Source organism: Manacus candei, unplaced genomic scaffold (assembly GCF_025592945.1).
Source record: "Manacus candei isolate 608988 ecotype Guabito, Panama unplaced genomic scaffold, ASM2559294v1 h1tg000084l, whole genome shotgun sequence".
NCBI lineage: Eukaryota > Metazoa > Chordata > Aves > Passeriformes > Pipridae > Manacus > Manacus candei.
This window is the reverse complement of record NW_026138132.1, coordinates 4,488,743-4,510,466: the sequence shown is the minus strand read 5'-3', so window position 1 is coordinate 4,510,466 and position 21,724 is coordinate 4,488,743. Positions and strand designations below refer to the sequence as shown.

Sequence of the window (21,724 nt, the reverse complement as noted above, 5' to 3'; positions counted from 1 at the left end):
GCAAAGGACTCAGCCTGACATTGTACCTATAACCAAAACCACCATTCAAATCAGGGCAGGTGGTGATCTTGCTGTGTTGAAAATGTTGCCAGTCCTTGGAGATCATGAGGCTGGTTCTAAATCACAGAAATTCCTGAGTTCTGTTGTTGACCTTCCCTTCTGAGCTCGTTCAGTCAGGATCTCCTTTCTGGTCCTCTGCTCCTGCCTGATGCCTGGTTCGGACTCCCTGAGTGCCAAGGAGGTGGAGCAGTCTGGCTCTGCTTCTCATCTCTTTCACATCCCCTTTGCAGTTTGCTGGAGGTGTCAGATATGGTGAATGAAAGTAATAAACTGCTGATGGTCTGTCAGAGAATGAAGAGAACGTGTGTAACAGCAAGAAGGAAGGAGATTGGCAACAAACTGCTGCCTGTGTCTCTCCTCTGCTGGGACTGCTGTGTGCTCATCCAGGTGATTCAGATGCTTTTCCCCAGGGCCTGCCTCAGGGAACTCTGCAGCCTTTCAACACAATGAAGCCTCTGGGGCCACTGAGAGGGTGCCAAAAATTGAGGGACTTCATATGACTGGTGTTTGTGCTAGATTTGTATTCACCTGGATAACCCAGAGCATCCTGCCCTTTCTGTTAGGGAAGAGTGGGTTTTAAACTTCTGAGCAACGGGGACCTCACCTTGCTTTCCTTTAGGAGCAGAACAACTCTGTAAATCCCAGAAAGGCAAGTCTCCAGGAAAGGAGACTCCTCTTGCCCTATAAAGGCAAATTGATTGCTTTGTCCTTCTTTCTTTCTGCCTTTTGATTTTTAATGTGAGGCATCTTTCCCTGCCCAGGGAAAGGAAGGTTGTAACTCTGAAAGCCTTGTTTGTAAGGTACACACCCTGGGACTTGCCCAGCTCTCTGGGTGTGTGCCCTGTGTTGAGAGCCCTGAAAAGAGCATTGGAAGGGCTCAAAAGGGGCAAAAGAGAGACAATCAAAATGTATTTCTGCAGGTGTTCATAAATGAAAAATGGTAAAGACAAACAAGTTGGAGTCAATCCATGATGAAGGTCTTTAATTGAAAGCTCTGGTAATCCATTCATGTATTTTAGCATCTCCATCCTCAAGAAGGGATCTCTGGAAAGGGGAGATGCCTGGGAAGAAGGGCATCAGGGTTGGTTTTGGGCAGCAGCTCTGGATCCTCCACACTTGGTTCAAGAAATGTAAAGTTTTCAGGCCATTTTATTGCCACGACAATAATTCAGGTCCACAACTTTCAGGACGTCAAGTGTAGTACACGATCTGAGATTCAGTTGGGCTCCTTTACAAACAACAAATGAAAAAACCAAAACCATGAGATGCTGGCTTAGATATTGTTGAGTGATCTGTGCATTTGTAGACAGCCCCTAACACCTGGCACATTGCACTTGCCTTTTGAATCCCATTGAGCCCCCTCAGGTGCCAAAGCAAAGAATGCAGGGAGTACAGAGAAATACTGCCATGCAGAGCTGAGCCTGAGCTGTAAAGCAGCTGTCTATGACAGGTTTGGAGACAATCAGCTTGCAGGAAGGCTCAGAATACTTTGATGGTGCTTCAGGATTATCACAGTAAAACTTAGTTCACTTGGATATATTTAAAACAATTTTTTTCCCATTATTACAAAATTCTATTGCAAGTGATCAAAATACAATTAAGGCACCCACAGCAACTCAATTCATTTATACCAGTCTATACCAGCTACAACAATAGCTGCCATTCTGCAGGGGGGTATTTTTGTTCCCTGGTTTCTGTCAATCTTCAGTTGGAAGAGGAGCCTTTGTGCTGTAGTCATTCCCCAAGGGAATTAAAAGCCAGGCCAATGGGAGACAGAATTGATTTGCTTGCACTCACCGTGAACTTCATAAGCTTTGTAGGTGGTGAGTCCGCTGCACATGGTCGTGATGTCTGCTCCATAAGACTTGAGGTTGCTGTCCAATCCCTTGGCCACAAAGGTGAGCTTCCTTGTAGGTCTTCCAAGACTGACCTGGTTCTAGACACCAAAAGAGAGCATTCAGCCAGATCAGTGGCGTGATGCATTTCATGGCAGGCATATGGCGAGTTGTGCAGTGACGAGCCGGTGCTTGGGCTGTGAGTGCCCCTGCCTTTAGTGGTGCCTTTGCCATGGCACAGAGCTCTCTCCCACCCCAAAGGAAAAGGGAGTCTGGACAACGGCAGCTGCAAGGCAAAGGTCTGAGCTGACAAATGCAGGGTGGTATTGCAGGGCCTCGGAAGGCCTTGGAAGGATTGCCATGCCCAAAGAATGGGAGCCCTTGCAGGATTCCTGAGAGAAAGGGTTTCTCAGCAAGCTGCAGAGCTCAGCTTCCTCAGAGAAAGTGCAGTTGGGAGAGGGAATGAGGGCCCCCCCGGCCCCCTTTTCTTTGGACAAACCATCCCTAGGGCAAATTGCCAAGCCGCACTGCTGTGGAGGGCAAGACAGTCCTGCCACGTGGGACAAGCTGCTCCTCTCCAGCAGCAAAAAGCACAGTTAAGAAAGGGCCCAGTGGACTCCAGTGGAATGACGCACTTGGCAGGGATGGCTGGGATTGTTAAAGGCTTTCAAAATATTTGCAATATGGTCTAGTGCCTCTGCCCATTGCACTCTGCTTCTTTCTCACTGGTAAGCAAGGAGTTGAAATGAGCTTCAGGGTCTCTGACATAAACCTTACGACAAGCAAGCCTGGAATTACAGCTAAAGCTACATCTTTTTGCTTATGCCTTTACTGGGGTCATTCTCCTGTTTATCTTAACCTGCCACAGTTTTCTTGCCCTTTAAAGCCTGGAGTTTTTTAAGGACTCACTTCTCAGTCTTCAAGGAAAGCCATTGTCTACCAACAGTGATTCTGCTGAATGCTGAGATAATTTTTAAAATGCCAGTTCAGTGGGTTGAACTAATGTTAATACGGTGCAAGGTTCTTTTGAAAAAGATTGAAAGCTTATTTAAACTTATTTAAACTCTCCATGTTTCAAGATTTGTCATTCCTGAATTACACCTAGTGGAGAAAACATAGTTTTTGCACTGCAAATGAGAGACTCTGAAAAGCAAATGTATTTCAGCCAGGAATGTAAAATCTTGGATTATATGACAGTATTACAAAGGTTGAATTTAAGCACCCATTTAAAGCATTGTAAAAGTAATCTACGTAACCTGCAACTTCGAACAAACATTACTAGCCTGCACTACAGGCAATTGAACATGGATAATACTGTAAATTTTAAAAAATAATGTACCTGAAAAACATCACTAAAGTGAAAATAAATAGCTTTTAATATACACAATCATTAATAAGTTTTTGAAAATACCAATAACGCAGACAAAAAAATGAATATTAATTACTCTACAACATCCAAGGCAAATTCTGCTTTTAACCTTACCTTGTTCTCTGCAGCCAGTCTGAGAAGGGCATCAAAGCTGGGCATCTCCTTCTGGTTCAAGACGGAAATGTAGCAAGTTCTCTCTTGCATCACTTTGGTTGCAATGACGCCCTGTAAGGAGAAAGTTATTGAGCACTCACAGTTCACTTTTCCAACTGCGAAAAAAATGGAAAAAAGTCTGGATTAAAACCATCAAGGAATATCAATAGTTCCTACCCCATATCCTGAACTCAGAAGCTCAACAAGAAAGCAAGAAGCCCCGTGCCTTGGTCAGCTGGAGCGGGAGGCAGCCTCCTCGCACAGTGCCTGGCAAAGGGCGCTCCCTGCCACTCACCGTGTTGTAGTTCCAGATGGTTTTCCATGACAAATCATTGCTTCTTTGTTCAAAAACTGCCACACGTGTTTGACTACTGATGGTCATATTTTGGAAGACTCCACCACCAGAGATCTGGCAGTTGTCATCACTCTGCTGAGACTAAAACGCCAAGTAATGGAACACGATTAGATTTTGAAGTGAATCAGTGAACTCCCCAGAACCTGGTAGAACAGAAGAAGTGCTGCCCGCAGGGAGTGGCAGCAGTGAGCTGAGGATTTTCCCAAGGACAAAGGATCAAGGCTGTGGCAAAGTTGGGCAGTAGCCGTAAGAATTCCTTGCCTGCCTTCCCCGAATGATTGTTGCATCTTACAGCTGCCGTGTGGTGCCTTTAGAGCGTGAGGCGTGCAAGAAAAGTAGCCAGAAGGAATGCACGCTCAAGGTCTTGAAGGGAAAGCTCTGGTCACCCCCTGCTGTGTTTCAGCCTCTCCATCCCCAAGAAGGAAGCTCTCCAAAGAGGAGATGCCGGACAAGAGGGGAATGGGGCTTGGCTTTGGGCAGCCCCCGCCCTCGGTTGGAGTAGAGTAAGGGTTTCAGACCTGGTCAATGTTGCCATTGTTGTTGCAGTACTTCAGGTCCACAACTTTCAGGACGTTGAGGGTGACGCATGGTCCCTGGTTGACTTGGGCTCCTGGAAAAGCAAGACAAGAAAAACCTGACCCTGGGCACTGCAGGGGCAGGCTGGTGCCAGTTGCTGGGCCCTGTCAGGCCGTGAGCTTGTGAGAGAAGCCTGCCGAGTGCAGGTCCTGAAAGTCATGGGCAATGCCATCCTTGGCCCGGGAACAACCGGCAGGGAAGGAAGCCACTTGGCCTGGTGCTGGGAAGCACACAGGTGTTTGGTGGCTTGCTGGGTGAACTCCTGAGCAAGGTCCAAATGGAAGGACAGGGCATCGTGGGACGAGCCTTTGTCTTTGCCCGGGCGTTGCAGAGGAGGTCAAGGTGGGCCAAAAGTCAGGGCCCAAACTGAAACCAAGTGATGCTTGACGGGTGGGAGGTGGAAGGGTTTGGAGCAGGTCAGTTCTGCAGGGTGCGACTCAAGCCTGGTGCAGTGCTGATCTGCAGAGATGCCGAAGGCTTTCTGCCTAACCTGACGCTCTTGTTTTATGACCATCTTGAGTTGGAAGAGGAGCACTGGTGCAGTAGTCATTCCCCAAGGGGAAAAAAGTGCCAGGTGAGAGAGAGACAGAATTGATTTGCTTGCACTCACCGTGAACTTCATAAGCTCTGTAGATGGTGAGTCCGCTGCACATGGTCGTGATGTCTTGTCCGTAGGAGTTGAGGTTGTTGACCAATCCACTGGTGACAAAGGTGAGCTTCCTTGTAACTCTTCCAAGACCGACCTGGTTCTAGACACCAAAAGAGAGCATTCAGCCAGATCAGTGGCGTGATGCGTTTCATGGCGGGCATCTGGCGAGTTGTGCAGTGACGAGCCGGTGCTTGGGCTGTGAGTGCCCCTGCCTTTAGTGGTGCCTTTGAATGGCCTGGGGCCCATGGGAGCAGTAGTGTGCCTTGAAGACAGTTCCTAAGGCAGCCCTTTGTAAGGCAGTCAAGGTGCAGGGAACCTAAGGAGAAGGGGCAGCGCAGGGCAAGCGCGGAGCAGGAGCGGAGGAGCGCAGCCGGTGTGTTAAGGCAGACGTTCGAGCAAATCATTTGCTCAGTCGCTGCCCTGGCCCCTCAGAGCTCCTCAGGCTGGAGGCTGGAAGCCTGGCAGGAGAAGTCTCTTCCTGCAGCCACCTCAAAGGGAAGCAAAGAGGGCAGCAGCAAGAGCGCGCAGGTCCTTTTTCCACTGGGACTCTTTGCAAGTGCTGCTTAGGACCTGTCTGAGAAGTGTGGGGGTTGGAGCAGGACAGGTCTTTCGGAAGGGCTCCAGAGTGCTTTGTTTCCCATGAACTTCCACTCCGGTCTCCTACTGGGGGCCTTTGTCAGCTGCACCAAGCCCTGGGATGCCTGTCTTTCCTCCTATGAGCTCGGCTTCCCGCTGCTCTCTAGCTCCTTCCTCAGCTACGGCCACGGGCCTGCCGTTGTGGCTCATGCCACTGGTGTGGGGGAAAGGCTGGGCACCACGGAGACGCTCTCTCCCACCCCAAAGGAAAAGGGAGTCTGGACAATGGCACCTGCAAGGCAAAGGTCTGAGCTGACAAATGCAGGGTGGTATTGCAGGGCCTCGGAAGGCCTTGGAAGGATTGCCATGCCCAAAGAATTGGAGCCCTTGCAGGGTTCCTGAGAGAAAGGGTTTCTCAGCAAGCTGCAGAGCTCAGCTTCCTCAGAGAAAGCGCAGTTGGGAGAGGGAATGAGGGCCCCCCCGGCCCCCTTTTCTTTGGACAAACCATCCCTAGGGCAAATTGCCAAGCCGCACTGCTGCGGAGGGCAAGACAGTCCTGCCACGTGGGACAAGCTGCTCCTCTCCAGCAGCAAAAAGCACAGTTAAGAAAGGGCCCAGTGGACTCCAAGGGCAAGAAACTGCTGCTCCTTTGCACTCTTACCCTGCTCTGTCTGGCGAGTGTGGCCAGATTGTCAAAGCTGGGCATCTCGGTTCTGTTCAGGACGGAAATGTAGCAGGCGTTCTGTTGCGGGACTTTGGTTGCAATGACGCCCTGGAAAGAGAAAGTTATTGAGCACTGGCCGTTCAGTTTTGCAACTGTTAAGCCTGGGAGAAAGTCTGGATTGAACCAGTGAGGCATGCGGATGGTTTCTACCCCAAAGGGTGGACTGAAAAGGTTCAGAAGAAAGCAAGAAGCCCCGTGCCTTGGTCAGCTGGAGCGGGAGGCAGCCTCCTCGCACAGTGCTCGGCAAAGGGCGCTCCCTGCCACTCACCGTGTTGTAGTTCCAGATGGTTTTCCAGGAGCCACTGACGGTCTTTTGCTGGATAACTGCCACGCGCCATTGCTTGTGGAGGGTGACAATTTGGGACTGGCCAGCAATGATGACTTCCTGGTTGTCACCCTGATCCTGGGGAGGCTAAAACACCAAGGACAGAACACCTTTAGCCTTTGAACGGAGTCAGTGATCTCGTCCCCAAATCCCTGGTAGAAAAGAAGAAGTGCTGCCCGCAGGGAGTGGCAGCAGTGAGCTGAGGATTTTCCCAAGGACAAAGGATCAAGGCTGTGGCAAAGTTGGGCAGTAGCCGTAAGAATTCCTTGCCTGCCTTCCCCGAATGATTGCTGCATCTTACAGCTGCCGTGTGGTGCCTTTAGAGCGTGAGGCGTGCAAGAAAAGTAGCCAGAAGGAATGCACGCTCAAGGTCTTGAAGGGAAAGCTCTGGTCACCCCCTGCTGTGTTTCAGCCTCTCCATCCCCAAGAAGGAAGCTCTCCAAAGAGGAGATGCCGGACAAGAGGGGAATGGGGCTTGGCTTTGGGCAGCCCCCGCCCTCGGTTGGAGAAGAGTAAGGGTTTCAGACCTGGTCAATGTTGCCATTGTTGTTGCAGTACTTCAGGTCCACAACTTTCAGGACGTTGAGGGTGACGCATGGCCCCTGGTTGACTTGGGTTCCTGGAAAAGCAAGACAAGAAAAACCTGACCCTGGGCACTGCAGGGGCAGGCTGGTGCCAGTTGCTGGGCCCTGTCAGGCCGTGAGCTTGTGAGAGAAGCCTGCCGAGTGCAGGTCCTGAAAGTCATGGGCAATGCCATCCTTGGCCCGGGAACAACCGGCAGGGAAGGAAGCCACTTGGCCTGGTGCTGGGAAGCACACAGGTGTTTGGTGGCTTGCTGGGTGAACTCCTGAGCAAGGTGCGAAGGGAAGGAGAGGGCATCTTGGGACGAGCCTTTGTCTTTGCCCGGGCGTTGCAGAGGAGGTCAAGGTGGGCCAAAAGTCAGGGCCCAAACTGAAACCAAGTGATGCTTGACGGGTGGGAGGTGGAAGGGTTTGGAGCAGGTCAGTTCTGCAGGGTGCGACTCAAGCCTGGTGCAGTGCTGATCTGCAGAGATGCCGAAGGCTTTCTGCCTAACCTGAAGCTCTTGCTTCCTGTCCGTCTTGAGTTGGAAGAGGAGCACTGGTGCAGTAGTCATTCCCCAAGGGGAAAAAAGTGCCAGGTGAGAGAGAGACAGAATTGATTTGCTTGCACTCACCGTGAACTTCATAAGCTCTGTAGATGGTGAGTCCGCTGCACATGGTCGTGATGTCTGATCCGTAGGAGTTGAGGTTGTTGACCAATCCACTGGTGACAAAGGTGAGCTTCTTTGTAACTCTTCCAAGACCGACCTGGTTCTAGACACCAAAAGAGAGCATTCAGCCAGATCAGTGGCGTGATGCGTTTCATGGCGGGCATATGGCGAGTTGTGCAGTGACGAGCCAGTGCTTGGGCTGTGAGTGCCCCTGCCTTTAGTGGTGCCTTTGAATGGCCTGGGGCCCATGGGAGCAGTAGTGTGCCTTGAAGACAGTTCCTAAGGCAGCCCTTTGTAAGGCAGTCAAGGTGCAGGGAGCCTAAGGAGAAGGGGCAGCGCAGGGCAAGCGCGGAGCAGGAGCGGAGGAGCGCAGCCGGTGTGTTAAGGCAGATGTTCGAGCAAATCATTTGCTCAGTCGCTGCCCTGGCCCCTCAGAGCTCCTCAGGCTGGAGGCTGGAAGCCTGGCAGGAGAAGTCTCTTCCTGCAGCCACCTCAAAGGGAAGCAAAGAGGGCAGCAGCAAGAGCGCGCAGGTCCTTTTTCCACTGGGACTCTCTGCAAGTGCTGCTTAGGACCTGTCTGAGAAGTGTGGGGGTTGGAGCGGGACAGGTCTTTCGGAAGGGCTCCAGAGTGCTTTGTTTCCCATGAACTTCCACTCCGGTCTCCTACTGGGGGCCTTTGTCACCTGCCCCAAGCCCCGGGATGCCTGTCTTTCCTCCTAGGAGCTCGGCTTCCCGCTGCTCTCTAGCTCCTTCCTCAGCTACGGCCACGGGCCTGCCGTTGTGGCTCATGCCACTGGTGTGGGGGAAAGGCTGGGCACCACGGAGACGCTCTCTCCCACCCCAAAGGAAAAGAGAGTCTGGACAATGGCACCTGCAAGGCAAAGGTCTGAGCTGACAAATGCAGGGTGGTATTGCAGGGCCTCGGAAGGCCTTGGAAGGATTGCCATGCCCAAAGAATTGGAGCCCTTGCAGGGTTCCTGAGAGAAAGGGTTTCTCAGCAAGCTGCAGAGCTCAGCTTCCTCAGAGAAAGCGCAGTTGGGAGAGGGAATGAGGGCCCCCCCGGCCCCCTTTTCTTTGGACAAACCATCCCTAGGGCAAATTGCCAAGCCGCACTGCTGCGGAGGGCAAGACAGTCCTGCCACGTGGGACAAGCTGCTCCTCTCCAGCAGCAAAAAGCACAGTTAAGAAAGGGCCCAGTGGACTCCAAGGGCAAGAAACTGCTGCTCCTTTGCACTCTTACCCTGCTCTGTCTGGCGAGTGTGGCCAGATTGTCAAAGCTGGGCATCTCGGTTCTGTTCAGGACGGAAATGTAGCAGGCGTTCTGTTGCGGGACTTTGGTTGCAATGACGCCCTGGAAAGAGAAAGTTATTGAGCACTGGCCGTTCAATTTTGCAACTGTTAAGCCTGGGAGAAAGTCTGGATTGAACCAGTGAGGCATGCGGATGGTTTCTACCCCAAAGGGTGGACTGAAAAGGTTCAGAAGAAAGCAAGAAGCCCCGTGCCTTGGTCAGCTGGAGCGGGAGGCAGCCTCCTCGCAGTGCCCGGCAAAGGGCGCTCCCTGCCACTCACCGTGTTGTAGTTCCAGATGGTTTTCCAGGAGCCACTGACGGTCGTTTGCTGGATAACTGCCACGCGCCATTGCTTGTGGAGGGTGACAATTTGGGACTGGCCAGCAATGATGACTTCCTGGTTGTCACCCTGATCCTGGGGAGGCTAAAACACCAAGGACAGAACACCTTTAGCCTTTGAACGGAGTCAGTGATCTCGTCCCCAAATCCCTGGTAGAACAGAAGAAGTGCTGCCCGCAGGGAGTGGCAGCAGTGAGCTGAGGATTTTCCCAAGGACAAAGGATCAAGGCTGTGGCAAAGTTGGGCAGTAGCCGTAAGAATTCCTTGCCTGCCTTCCCCGAATGATTGCTGCATCTTACAGCTGCCGTGTGGTGCCTTTAGAGCGTGAGGCGTGCAAGAAAAGTAGCCAGAAGGAATGCACGCTCAAGGTCTTGAAGGGAAAGCTCTGGTCACCCCCTGCTGTGTTTCAGCCTCTCCATCCCCAAGAAGGAAGCTCTCCAAAGAGGAGATGCCGGACAAGAGGGGAATGGGGCTTGGCTTTGGGCAGCCCCCGCCCTCGGTTGGAGAAGAGTAAGGGTTTCAGACCTGGTCAATGTTGCCATTGTTGTTGCAGTACTTCAGGTCCACAACTTTCAGGACGTTGAGGGCGACGCATGGTCCCTGGTTGACTTGGGTTCCTGGAAAAGCAAGACAAGAAAAACCTGACCCTGGGCACTGCAGGGGCAGGCTGGTGCCAGTTGCTGGGCCCTGTCAGGCTGTGAGCTTGTGAGAGAAGCCTGCCGAGTGCAGGTCCTGAAAGTCATGGGCAATGCCATCCTTGGCCCGGGAACAACCGGCAGGGAAGGAAGCCACTTGGCCTGGTGCTGGGAAGCACACAGGTGTTTGGTGGCTTGCTGGGTGAACTCCTGAGCAAGGTGCGAAGGGAAGGAGAGGGCATCTTGGGACGAGCCTTTGTCTTTGCCCGGGCGTTGCAGAGGAGGTCAAGGTGGGCCAAAAGTCAGGGCCCAAACTGAAACCAAGTGATGCTTGACGGGTGGGAGGTGGAAGGGTTTGGAGCAGGTCAGTTCTGCAGGGTGCGACTCAAGCCTGGTGCAGTGCTGATCTGCAGAGATGCCGAAGGCTTTCTGCCTAACCTGAAGCTCTTGCTTCCTGTCCGTCTTGAGTTGGAAGAGGAGCACTGGTGCAGTAGTCATTCCCCAAGGGGAAAAAAGTGCCAGGTGAGAGAGAGACAGAATTGATTTGCTTGCACTCACCGTGAACTTCATAAGCTCTGTAGATGGTGAGTCCGCTGCACATGGTCGTGATGTCTGATCCGTAGGAGTTGAGGTTGTTGACCAATCCACTGGTGACAAAGGTGAGCTTCTTTGTAACTCTTCCAAGACCGACCTGGTTCTAGACACCAAAAGAGAGCATTCAGCCAGATCAGTGGCGTGATGCGTTTCATGGCGGGCATATGGCGAGTTGTGCAGTGACGAGCCAGTGCTTGGGCTGTGAGTGCCCCTGCCTTTAGTGGTGCCTTTGAATGGCCTGGGGCCCATGGGAGCAGTAGTGTGCCTTGAAGACAGTTCCTAAGGCAGCCCTTTGTAAGGCAGTCAAGGTGCAGGGAGCCTAAGGAGAAGGGGCAGCGCAGGGCAAGCGCGGAGCAGGAGCGGAGGAGCGCAGCCGGTGTGTTAAGGCAGACGTTCGAGCAAATCATTTGCTCAGTCGCTGCCCTGGCCCCTCAGAGCTGCTCAGGTCGGAGGCTGGAAGCCTGGCAGGAGAAGTCTCTTCCTGCAGCCACCTCAAAGGGAAGCAAAGAGGGCAGCAGCAAGAGCGCGCAGGTCCTTTTTCCACTGGGACTCTTTGCAAGTGCTGCTTAGGACCTGTCTGAGAAGTGTGGGGGTTGGAGCAGGACAGGTCTTTCGGAAGGGCTCCAGAGTGCTTTGTTTCCCATGAACTTCCACTCCGGTCTCCTACTGGGGGCCTTTGTCACCTGCCCCAAGCCCCGGGATGCCTGTCTTTCCTCCTAGGAGCTCGGCTTCCCGCTGCTCTCTAGCTCCTTCCTCAGCTACGGCCACGAGCCTGCCGTTGTGGCTCATGCCACTGGTGTGGGGGAAAGGCTGGGCACCACGGAGACGCTCTCTCCCACCCCAAAGGAAAAGAGAGTCTGGACAATGGCACCTGCAAGGCAAAGGTCTGAGCTGACAAATGCAGGGTGGTATTGCAGGGCCTCGGAAGGCCTTGGAAGGATTGCCATGCCCAAAGAATTGGAGCCCTTGCAGGGTTCCTGAGAGAAAGGGTTTCTCAGCAAGCTGCAGAGCTCAGCTTCCTCAGAGAAAGCGCAGTTGGGAGAGGGAATGAGGGCCCCCCCGGCCCCCTTTTCTTTGGACAAACCATCCCTAGGGCAAATTGCCAAGCCGCACTGCTGCGGAGGGCAAGACAGTCCTGCCACGTGGGACAAGCTGCTCCTCTCCAGCAGCAAAAAGCACAGTTAAGAAAGGGCCCAGTGGACTCCAAGGGCAAAAAACTGCTGCTCCTTTGCACTCTTACCCTGCTCTGTCTGGCGAGTGTGGCCAGATTGTCAAAGCTGGGCATCTCGGTTCTGTTCAGGACGGAAATGTAGCAGGCGTTCTGTTGCGGGACTTTGGTTGCAATGACGCCCTGGAAAGAGAAAGTTATTGAGCACTGGCCGTTCAATTTTGCAACTGTTAAGCCTGGGAGAAAGTCTGGATTGAACCAGTGAGGCATGCGGATGGTTTCTACCCCAAAGGGTGGACTGAAAAGGTTCAGAAGAAAGCAAGAAGCCCCGTGCCTTGGTCAGCTGGAGCGGGAGGCAGCCTCCTCGCAGTGCCCGGCAAAGGGCGCTCCCTGCCACTCACCGTGTTGTAGTTCCAGATGGTTTTCCAGGAGCCACTGACGGTCGTTTGCTGGATAACTGCCACGCGCCATTGCTTGTGGAGGGTGACAATTTGGGACTGGCCAGCAATGATGACTTCCTGGTTGTCACCCTGATCCTGGGGAGGCTAAAACACCAAGGACAGAACACCTTTAGCCTTTGAACGGAGTCAGTGATCTCGTCCCCAAATCCCTGGTAGAACAGAAGTGCTGCCCGCAGGGAGTGGCAGCAGTGAGCTGAGGATTTTCCCAAGGACAAAGGATCAAGGCTGTGGCAAAGTTGGGCAGTAGCCGTAAGAATTCCTTGCCTGCCTTCCCCGAATGATTGCTGCATCTTACAGCTGCCGTGTGGTGCCTTTAGAGCGTGAGGCGTGCAAGAAAAGTAGCCAGAAGGAATGCACGCTCAAGGTCTTGAAGGGAAAGCTCTGGTCACCCCCTGCTGTGTTTCAGCCTCTCCATCCCCAAGAAGGAAGCTCTCCAAAGAGGAGATGCCGGACAAGAGGGGAATGGGGCTTGGCTTTGGGCAGCCCCCGCCCTCGGTTGGAGAAGAGTAAGGGTTTCAGACCTGGTCAATGTTGCCATTGTTGTTGCAGTACTTCAGGTCCACAACTTTCAGGACGTTGAGGGCGACGCATGGTCCCTGGTTGACTTGGGTTCCTGGAAAAGCAAGACAAGAAAAACCTGACCCTGGGCACTGCAGGGGCAGGCTGGTGCCAGTTGCTGGGCCCTGTCAGGCCGTGAGCTTGTGAGAGAAGCCTGCCGAGTGCAGGTCCTGAAAGTCATGGGCAATGCCATCCTTGGCCCGGGAACAACCGGCAGGGAAGGAAGCCACTTGGCCTGGTGCTGGGAAGCACACAGGTGTTTGGTGGCTTGCTGGGTGAACTCCTGAGCAAGGTGCGAAGGGAAGGAGAGGGCATCTTGGGACGAGCCTTTGTCTTTGCCCGGGCGTTGCAGAGGAGGTCAAGGTGGGCCAAAAGTCAGGGCCCAAACTGAAACCAAGTGATGCTTGACGGGTGGGAGGTGGAAGGGTTTGGAGCAGGTCAGTTCTGCAGGGTGCGACTCAAGCCTGGTGCAGTGCTGATCTGCAGAGATGCCGAAGGCTTTCTGCCTAACCTGAAGCTCTTGCTTCCTGTCCGTCTTGAGTTGGAAGAGGAGCACTGGTGCAGTAGTCATTCCCCAAGGGGAAAAAAGTGCCAGGTGAGAGAGAGACAGAATTGATTTGCTTGCACTCACCGTGAACTTCATAAGCTCTGTAGATGGTGAGTCCGCTGCACATGGTCGTGATGTCTGATCCGTAGGAGTTGAGGTTGTTGACCAATCCACTGGTGACAAAGGTGAGCTTCTTTGTAACTCTTCCAAGACCGACCTGGTTCTAGACACCAAAAGAGAGCATTCAGCCAGATCAGTGGCGTGATGCGTTTCATGGCGGGCATATGGCGAGTTGTGCAGTGACGAGCCGGTGCTTGGGCTGTGAGTGCCCCCTGCCTTTAGTGGTGCCTTTGAATGGCCTGGGGCCCATGGGAGCAGTAGTGTGCCTTGAAGACAGTTCCTAAGGCAGCCCTTTGTAAGGCAGTCAAGGTGCAGGGAGCCTAAGGAGAAGGGGCAGCGCAGGGCAAGCGCGGAGCAGGAGCGGAGGAGCGCAGCCGGTGTGTTAAGGCAGACGTTCGAGCAAATCATTTGCTCAGTCGCTGCCCTGGCCCCTCAGAGCTCCTCAGGCTGGAGGCTGGAAGCCTGGCAGGAGAAGTCTCTTCCTGCAGCCACCTCAAAGGGAAGCAAAGAGGGCAGCAGCAAGAGCGCGCAGGTCCTTTTTCCACTGGGACTCTTTGCAAGTGCTGCTTAGGACCTGTCTGAGAAGTGTGGGGGTTGGAGCAGGACAGGTCTTTCGGAAGGGCTCCAGAGTGCTTTGTTTCCCATGAACTTCCACTCCGGTCTCCTACTGGGGGCCTTTGTCACCTGCCCCAAGCCCCGGGATGCCTGTCTTTCCTCCTAGGAGCTCGGCTTCCCGCTGCTCTCTAGCTCCTTCCTCAGCTACGGCCACGGGCCTGCCGTTGTGGCTCATGCCACTGGTGTGGGGGAAAGGCTGGGCACCACGGAGACGCTCTCTCCCACCCCAAAGGAAAAGAGAGTCTGGACAATGGCACCTGCAAGGCAAAGGTCTGAGCTGACAAATGCAGGGTGGTATTGCAGGGCCTCGGAAGGCCTTGGAAGGATTGCCATGCCCAAAGAATTGGAGCCCTTGCAGGGTTCCTGAGAGAAAGGGTTTCTCAGCAAGCTGCAGAGCTCAGCTTCCTCAGAGAAAGCGCAGTTGGGAGAGGGAATGAGGGCCCCCCCGGCCCCCTTTTCTTTGGACAAACCATCCCTAGGGCAAATTGCCAAGCCGCACTGCTGCGGAGGGCAAGACAGTCCTGCCACGTGGGACAAGCTGCTCCTCTCCAGCAGCAAAAAGCACAGTTAAGAAAGGGCCCAGTGGACTCCAAGGGCAAGAAACTGCTGCTCCTTTGCACTCTTACCCTGCTCTGTCTGGCGAGTGTGGCCAGATTGTCAAAGCTGGGCATCTCGGTTCTGTTCAGGACGGAAATGTAGCAGGCGTTCTGTTGCGGGACTTTGGTTGCAATGACGCCCTGGAAAGAGAAAGTTATTGAGCACTGGCCGTTCAATTTTGCAACTGTTAAGCCTGGGAGAAAGTCTGGATTGAACCAGTGAGGCATGCGGATGGTTTCTACCCCAAAGGGTGGACTGAAAAGGTTCAGAAGAAAGCAAGAAGCCCCGTGCCTTGGTCAGCTGGAGCGGGAGGCAGCCTCCTCGCAGTGCCCGGCAAAGGGCGCTCCCTGCCACTCACCGTGTTGTAGTTCCAGATGGTTTTCCAGGAGCCACTGACGGTCGTTTGCTGGATAACTGCCACGCGCCATTGCTTGTGGAGGGTGACAATTTGGGACTGGCCAGCAATGATGACTTCCTGGTTGTCACCCTGATCCTGGGGAGGCTAAAACACCAAGGACAGAACACCTTTAGCCTTTGAACAGAGTCAGTGATCTCGTCCCCAAATCCCTGGTAGAACAGAAGAAGTGCTGCCCGCAGGGAGTGGCAGCAGTGAGCTGAGGATTTTCCCAAGGACAAAGGATCAAGGCTGTGGCAAAGTTGGGCAGTAGCCGTAAGAATTCCTTGCCTGCCTTCCCCGAATGATTGCTGCATCTTACAGCTGCCGTGTGGTGCCTTTAGAGCGTGAGGCGTGCAAGAGAAGTAGCCAGAAGGAATGCACGCTCAAGGTCTTGAAGGGAAAGCTCTGGTCACCCCCTGCTGTGTTTCAGCCTCTCCATCCCCAAGAAGGAAGCTCTCCAAAGAGGAGATGCCGGACAAGAGGGGAATGGGGCTTGGCTTTGGGCAGCCCCCGCCCTCGGTTGGAGAAGAGTAAGGGTTTCAGACCTGGTCAATGTTGCCATTGTTGTTGCAGTACTTCAGGTCCACAACTTTCAGGACGTTGAGGGTGACGCATGGCCCCTGGTTGACTTGGGTTCCTGGAATAGCAAGACAAGAAAAACCTGACCCTGGGCACTGCAGGAGCAGGCTGGTGCCAGTTGCTGGGCCCTGTCAGGCCGTGAGCTTGTGAGAGAAGCCTGCCGAGTGCAGGTCCTGAAAGTCATGGGCAATGTCATCCTTGGCCCGGGAACAACCGGCAGGGAAGGAAGCCACTTGGCCTGGTGCTGGGAAGCACACAGGTGTTTGGTGGCTTGCTGGGTGAACTCCTGAGCAAGGTGCGAAGGGAAGGAGAGGGCATCTTGGGACGAGCCTTTGTCTTTGCCCGGGCGTTGCAGAGGAGGTCAAGGTGGGCCAAAAGTCAGGGCCCAAACTGAAACCAAGTGATGCTTGACGGGTGGGAGGTGGAAGGGTTTGGAGCAGGTCAGTTCTGCAGGGTGCGACTCAAGCCTGGTGCAGTGCTGATCTGCAGAGATGCCGAAGGCTTTCTGCCTAACCTGACGCTCTTGCTTTCTGTCCATCTTGAGTTGGAAGAGGAGCACTGGTGCAGTAGTCATTCCCCAAGGGGAAAAAAGTGCCAGGTGAGAGAGAGACAGAATTGATTTGCTTGCACTCACCGTGAACTTCATAAGCTCTGTAGATGGTGAGTCCGCTGCACATGGTCGTGATGTCTTGTCCGTAGGAGTTGAGGTTGTTGACCAATCCACTGGTGACAAAGGTGAGCTTCTTTGTAACTCTTCCAAGACCGACCTGGTTCTAGACACCAAAAGAGAGCATTCAGCCAGATCAGTGGCGTGATGCGTTTCATGGCGGGCATATGGCGAGTTGTGCAGTGACGAGCCGGTGCTTGGGCTGTGAGTGCCCCCTGCCTTTAGTGGTGCCTTTGAATGGCCTGGGGCCCATGGGAGCAGTAGTGTGCCTTGAAGACAGTTCCTAAGGCAGCCCTTTGTAAGGCAGTCAAGGTGCAGGGAACCTAAGGAGAAGGGGCAGCGCAGGGCAAGCGCGAAGCAGGAGCGGAGGAGCGCAGCCGGTGTGTTAAGGCAGACGTTCGAGCAAATCATTTACTCAGTCGCTGCCCTGGCCCCTCAGAGCTGCTCAGGTCAGAGGCTGGAAGCCTGGCAGGAGAAGTCTCTTCCTGCAGCCACCTCAAAGGGAAGCAAAGAGGGCAGCAGCAAGAGCGCGCAGGTCCTTTTTCCACTGGGACTCTTTGCAAGTGCTGCTTAGGACCTGTCTGAGAAGTGTGGGGGTTGGAGCAGGACAGGTCTTTCGGAAGGGCTCCAGAGTGCTTTGTTTCCCATGAACTTCCACTCCGGTCTCCTACTGGGGGCCTTTGTCACCTGCCCCAAGCCCCGGGATGCCTGTCTTTCCTCCTATGAGCTCGGCTTCCCGCTGCTCTCTAGCTCCTTCCTCAGCTACGGCCATGGGCCTGCCGTTGTGGCTCATGCCACTGGTGTGGGGGAAAGGCTGGGCACCACGGAGACGCTCTCTCCCACCCCAAAGGAAAAGGGAGTCTGGACAACGGCAGCTGCAAGGCAAAGGTCTGAGCTGACAAATGCAGGGTGGTATTGCAGGGCCTCGGAAGGCCTTGGAAGGATTGCCATGCCCAAAGAATTGGAGCCCTTGCAGGGTTCCTGAGAGAAAGGGTTTCTCAGCAAGCTGCAGAGCTCAGCTTCCTCAGAGAAAGCGCAGTTGGGAGAGGGAATGAGGGCCCCCCCGGCCCCCTTTTCTTTGGACAAACCATCCCTAGGGCAAATTGCCAAGCCGCACTGCTGCGGAGGGCAAGACAGTCCTGCCACGTGGGACAAGCTGCTCCTCTCCAGCAGCAAAAAGCACAGTTAAGAAAGGGCCCAGTGGACTCCAAGGGCAAGAAACTGCTGCTCCTTTGCACTCTTACCCTGCTCTGTCTGGCGAGTGTGGCCAGATTGTCAAAGCTGGGCATCTCGGTTCTGTTCAGGACGGAAATGTAGCAGGCGTTCTGTTGCGGGACTTTGGTTGCAATGACGCCCTGGAAAGAGAAAGTTATTGAGCACTGGCCGTTCAGTTTTGCAACTGTTAAGCCTGGGAGAAAGTCTGGATTGAACCAGTGAGGCATGCGGATGGTTTCTACCCCAAAGGGTGGACTGAAAAGGTTCAGAAGAAAGTAAGAAGCCCCGTGCCTTGGTCAGCTGGAGCGGGAGGCAGCCTCCTCGCACAGTGCTCGGCAAAGGGTGCTCCCTGCCACTCACCGTGTTGTAGTTCCAGATGGTTTTCCAGGAGCCACTGACGGTCTTTTGCTGGATAACTGCCACGCGCCATTGCTTGTGGAGGGTGACAATTTGGGACTGGCCAGCAATGATGACTTCCTGGTTGTCACCCTGATCCTGGGGAGGCTAAAACACCAAGGACAGAACACCTTTAGCCTTTGAACAGAGTCAGTGATCTCGTCCCCAAATCCCTGGTAGAACAGAAGAAGTGCTGCCCGCAGGGAGTGGCAGCAGTGAGCTGAGGATTTTCCCAAGGACAAAGGATCAAGGCTGTGGCAAAGTTGGGCAGTAGCCGTAAGAATTCCTTGCCTGCCTTCCCCGAATGATTGCTGCATCTTACAGCTGTCGTGTGGTGCCTTTAGAGCGTGAGGCGTGCAAGAAAAGTAGCCAGAAGGAATGCACGCTCAAGGTCTTGAAGGGAAAGCTCTGGTCACCCCCTGCTGTGTTTCAGCCTCTCCATCCCCAAGAAGGAAGCTCTCCAAAGAGGAGATGCCGGACAAGAGGGGAATGGGGCTTGGCTTTGGGCAGCCCCCGCCCTCGGTTGGAGAAGAGTAAGGGTTTCAGACCTGGTCAATGTTGCCATTGTTGTTGCAGTACTTCAGGTCCACAACTTTCAGGACGTTGAGGGTGACGCATGGTCCCTGGTTGACTTGGGTTCCTGGGAAAGCAAGACAAGAAAAACCTGACCCTGGGCACTGCAGGGGCAGGCTGGTGCCAGTTGCTGGGCCCTGTCAGGCCGTGAGCTTGTGAGAGAAGCCTGCCGAGTGCAGGTCCTGAAAGTCATGGGCAATGCCATCCTTGGCCCGGGAACAACCGGCAGGGAAGGAAGCCACTTGGCCTGGTGCTGGGAAGCACACAGGTGTTTGGTGGCTTGCTGGGTGAACTCCTGAGCAAGGTCCAAATGGAAGGACAGGGCATCGTGGGACGAGCCTTTGTCTTTGCCCGGGCGTTGCAGAGGAGGTCAAGGTGGGCCAAAAGTCAGGGCCCAAACTGAAACCAAGTGATGCTTGACGGATGGGAGGTGGAAGGGTTTGGAGCAGGTCAGTTCTGCAGGGTGCGACTCAAGCCTGGTGCAGTGCTGATCTGCAGAGATGCCGAAGGCTTTCTGCCTAACCTGACGCTCTTGTTTTCTGTCCATCTTGAGTTGGAAGAGGAGCACTGGTGCAGTAGTCATTCCCCAAGGGGAAAAAAGTGCCAGGTGAGAGAGAGACAGAATTGATTTGCTTGCACTCACCGTGAACTTCATGAGCTTTGTAGGTAGTGAGTCCGCTGCACATAGAGAAGATGTCTGATCCATAAGACTTGAGGTTGTTGTCCAATCCCTTGGCCACAAAGGTGAGCTTTCTTGTAGGTCTTCCAAGACTGACTTGGTTCTAAACACCAAAAGAGAGCATTCAGCCAAATCAGTGGCGTGATGCGTTTCGTGGCAGGGATATGGCGAGTATTGGAATGACGAGCCAGTGCTTGGGCTGTGACTGCCCCTGTCTTTAGTGGTACCTTTGACATGGCACAGAGCTCTCTCCTGCCACAAAGGAAAAGGGAGTCTGGAGAATGGTAGCTGCAAGGCAAAGGTCTGAGCTGACAAATGCAGGGTGGTATTGCAGGGCCTCGGAAGGCCTTGGAAGGATTGCCATGCCCAAAGAATGGGAGCCCTTGCAGGATTCCTGAGAGAAAGGGTTTCTCAGCAAGCTGCAGAGCTCAGCTTCCTCAGAGGAAGTGCAGCTGGCAGAGGGAATGAGGCCCCCCCGGCCCCCTTTTCTTTGGACAAACCATCCCCTGGGGAAATTGCCAAGCCGCACTGCTGTGGAGGGCAAGACAGTCCTGCCACGTGGGACAAGCTGCTCCTCTCCAGCAGCAAAAAGCACAGTTAAGAAAGGGCCCAATGGACTCCAAGGGCAAGAAACTGCTGCTCCTTTGCACTCTTACCCTGCTCTGTCTGGCGAGTGTGGCCAGATTGTCAAAGCTGGGCATCTCGGTTCTGTTCAGGACGGAAATGTAGCAGGCGTTCTGTTGCAGGACTTTGGTTGCAATGACGCCCTGGAAAGAGAAAGTTATTGAGCACTGGCCGTTCAGTTTTGCAACTGTTAAGCCTGGGAGAAAGTCTGGATTGAACCAGTGAGGCATGCGGATGGTTTCTACCCCAAAGGGTGGACTGAAAAGGTTCAGAAGAAAGCAAGAAGCCCCGTGCCTTGGTCAGCTGGAGCGGGAGGCAGCCTCCTCGCACAGTGCTCGGCAAAGGGCGCTCCCTGCCACTCACCGTGTTGTAGTTCCAGATGGTTTTCCAGGAGCCACTGACGGTCTTTTGCTGGATAACTGCCACGCGCCATTGCTTGTGGAGGGTGACAATTTGGGACTGGCCAGCAATGATGACTTCCTGGTTGTCACCCTGATCCTGGGGAGGCTAAAACACCAAGGACAGAACACCTTTAGCCTTTGAACGGAGTCAGTGATCTCGCCCCCAAATCCCTGCTAGAACCGAAGAAGTGCTGCCCGCAGGGAGCACCAGCAGTGAGCTGAGGATTTTCCCAAGGACAAGGCATCAAGGCTGTGGCAAAGTTGGGCAGTAGCCGTAAGAATTCCTTGCCTGCCTTCCCCGAATCATTGCTGCATCTTACAGCTGCTGTGTGGTGCCTTTAGAGCATGAGGCGTGCAAGAGAAGTAGCCAGAAGGAATGCACGCTCAAGGTCTTGAAGGGAAAGCTCTGGTCACCCCCTGCTGTGTTTCAGCCTCTGCGTCCCCAAGAAGGAAGCTCTCCAAAGAGGAGATGCCGGACAAGAGGGGAATGGGGCTTGGCTTTGGGCAGCCCCCGCCCTTGGTTGGAGAAGAGTAAGGGTTTCAGACCTGGTCAATGTTGCCATTGCTGTTGCAGTACTTCAGGTCCACAACTCTCAGGACATTGAGGGTGACGCATGGTCCCTGGTTGACTTGGGTTCCTGGAAAAGCAAGACAAGAAAAACCTGACCCTGGGCACTGCAGGGGCAGGCTGGTGCCAGTTGCTGGGCCCTGTCAGGCCGTGAGCTTGTGAGAGAAGCCTGCCGAGTGCAGGTCCTGAAAGTCATGGGCAATGCCATCCTTGGCCCGGGAACAACCGGCAGGGAAGGAAGCCACTTGGCCTGGTGCTGGGAAGCACACAGATGTTTGGTGGCTTGCTGGGTGAACTCCTGAGCAAGGTGTGAATGGAAGGACAGGGCATCTTGTGATGAGTTTTTGTCTCTGCCCAGGCGTTGCAGAGGAGGTCAAGGTGGGCCAAAAGTCAGTGTCCAAACTGAAACTACATGAAGCTTGACGGATGGGAGGTGGAAGGGTTTGGAGCAGGTCAGTTCTGCAGGGTGCGACTCAAGCCTGGTGCAGTGCTGATCTGCAGAGATGCCGAAGGCTTTCTGCCTAACCTGAAGCTCTTGCTTCCTGTCCGTCTTGAGTTGGAAGAGGAGCACTGGTGCAGTAGTCATTCCCCAAGGGGAAAAAAGTGCCAGGTGAGAGAGACAGAAGTGATTTGCTTGCACTCACCATGAACTTCATAAGCTTTGTAGGTGGCGAGTCCGCTGCACATAGAGAAGATGTCGGATCCATAAGACTTGAGGTTGTTGTCCAATCCCTTGGCCACAAAGGTGAGCTTTCTTGTAGGTCTTCCAAGACTGACTTGGTTCTAGACACCAAAAGAGAGCATTCAGCCAGATCAGTGGCGTGATGCATTTCATGGCAGGCATATGGC

General features: G+C 53.9%; 2 protein-coding genes across 4 annotated transcripts in view; one reads left to right on the top strand and one right to left on the bottom strand.

Moving 5' to 3' along the window:
- GKN2 (gastrokine 2) overlaps window positions 1-21,724 on the top strand; it is a 115,264-nt gene that overhangs the window by 7,372 nt on the left and 86,168 nt on the right. Inside the window, exon 1 of one of the 3 annotated variants that reach the window (XM_051811764.1) lies at window positions 423-447. The exons of the other annotated variants lie outside the window; for them this stretch is intronic. The gene's annotated coding sequence lies outside the window, so the exon portion shown is untranslated. Of the gene's footprint in view, window positions 1-422; window positions 448-21,724 lie in introns of those variants that run through there. 3 annotated transcript variants of the gene reach the window in all.
- Window positions 1,091-21,724, bottom strand: part of LOC127482040 (uncharacterized) — a 90,011-nt gene continuing 69,377 nt past the window's right edge. The window contains exons 13-18 of the mRNA XM_051811972.1: window positions 4,959-5,097; window positions 4,291-4,382; window positions 3,713-3,853; window positions 3,379-3,489; window positions 1,858-1,996; window positions 1,091-1,104 (exon numbers count right to left, since the gene is read on the bottom strand). Coding sequence (XP_051667932.1) covers window positions 1,091-1,104; window positions 1,858-1,996; window positions 3,379-3,489; window positions 3,713-3,853; window positions 4,291-4,382; window positions 4,959-5,097 — 636 coding nt within the window. The remainder of the gene's footprint in view (window positions 1,105-1,857; window positions 1,997-3,378; window positions 3,490-3,712; window positions 3,854-4,290; window positions 4,383-4,958; window positions 5,098-21,724) is intronic.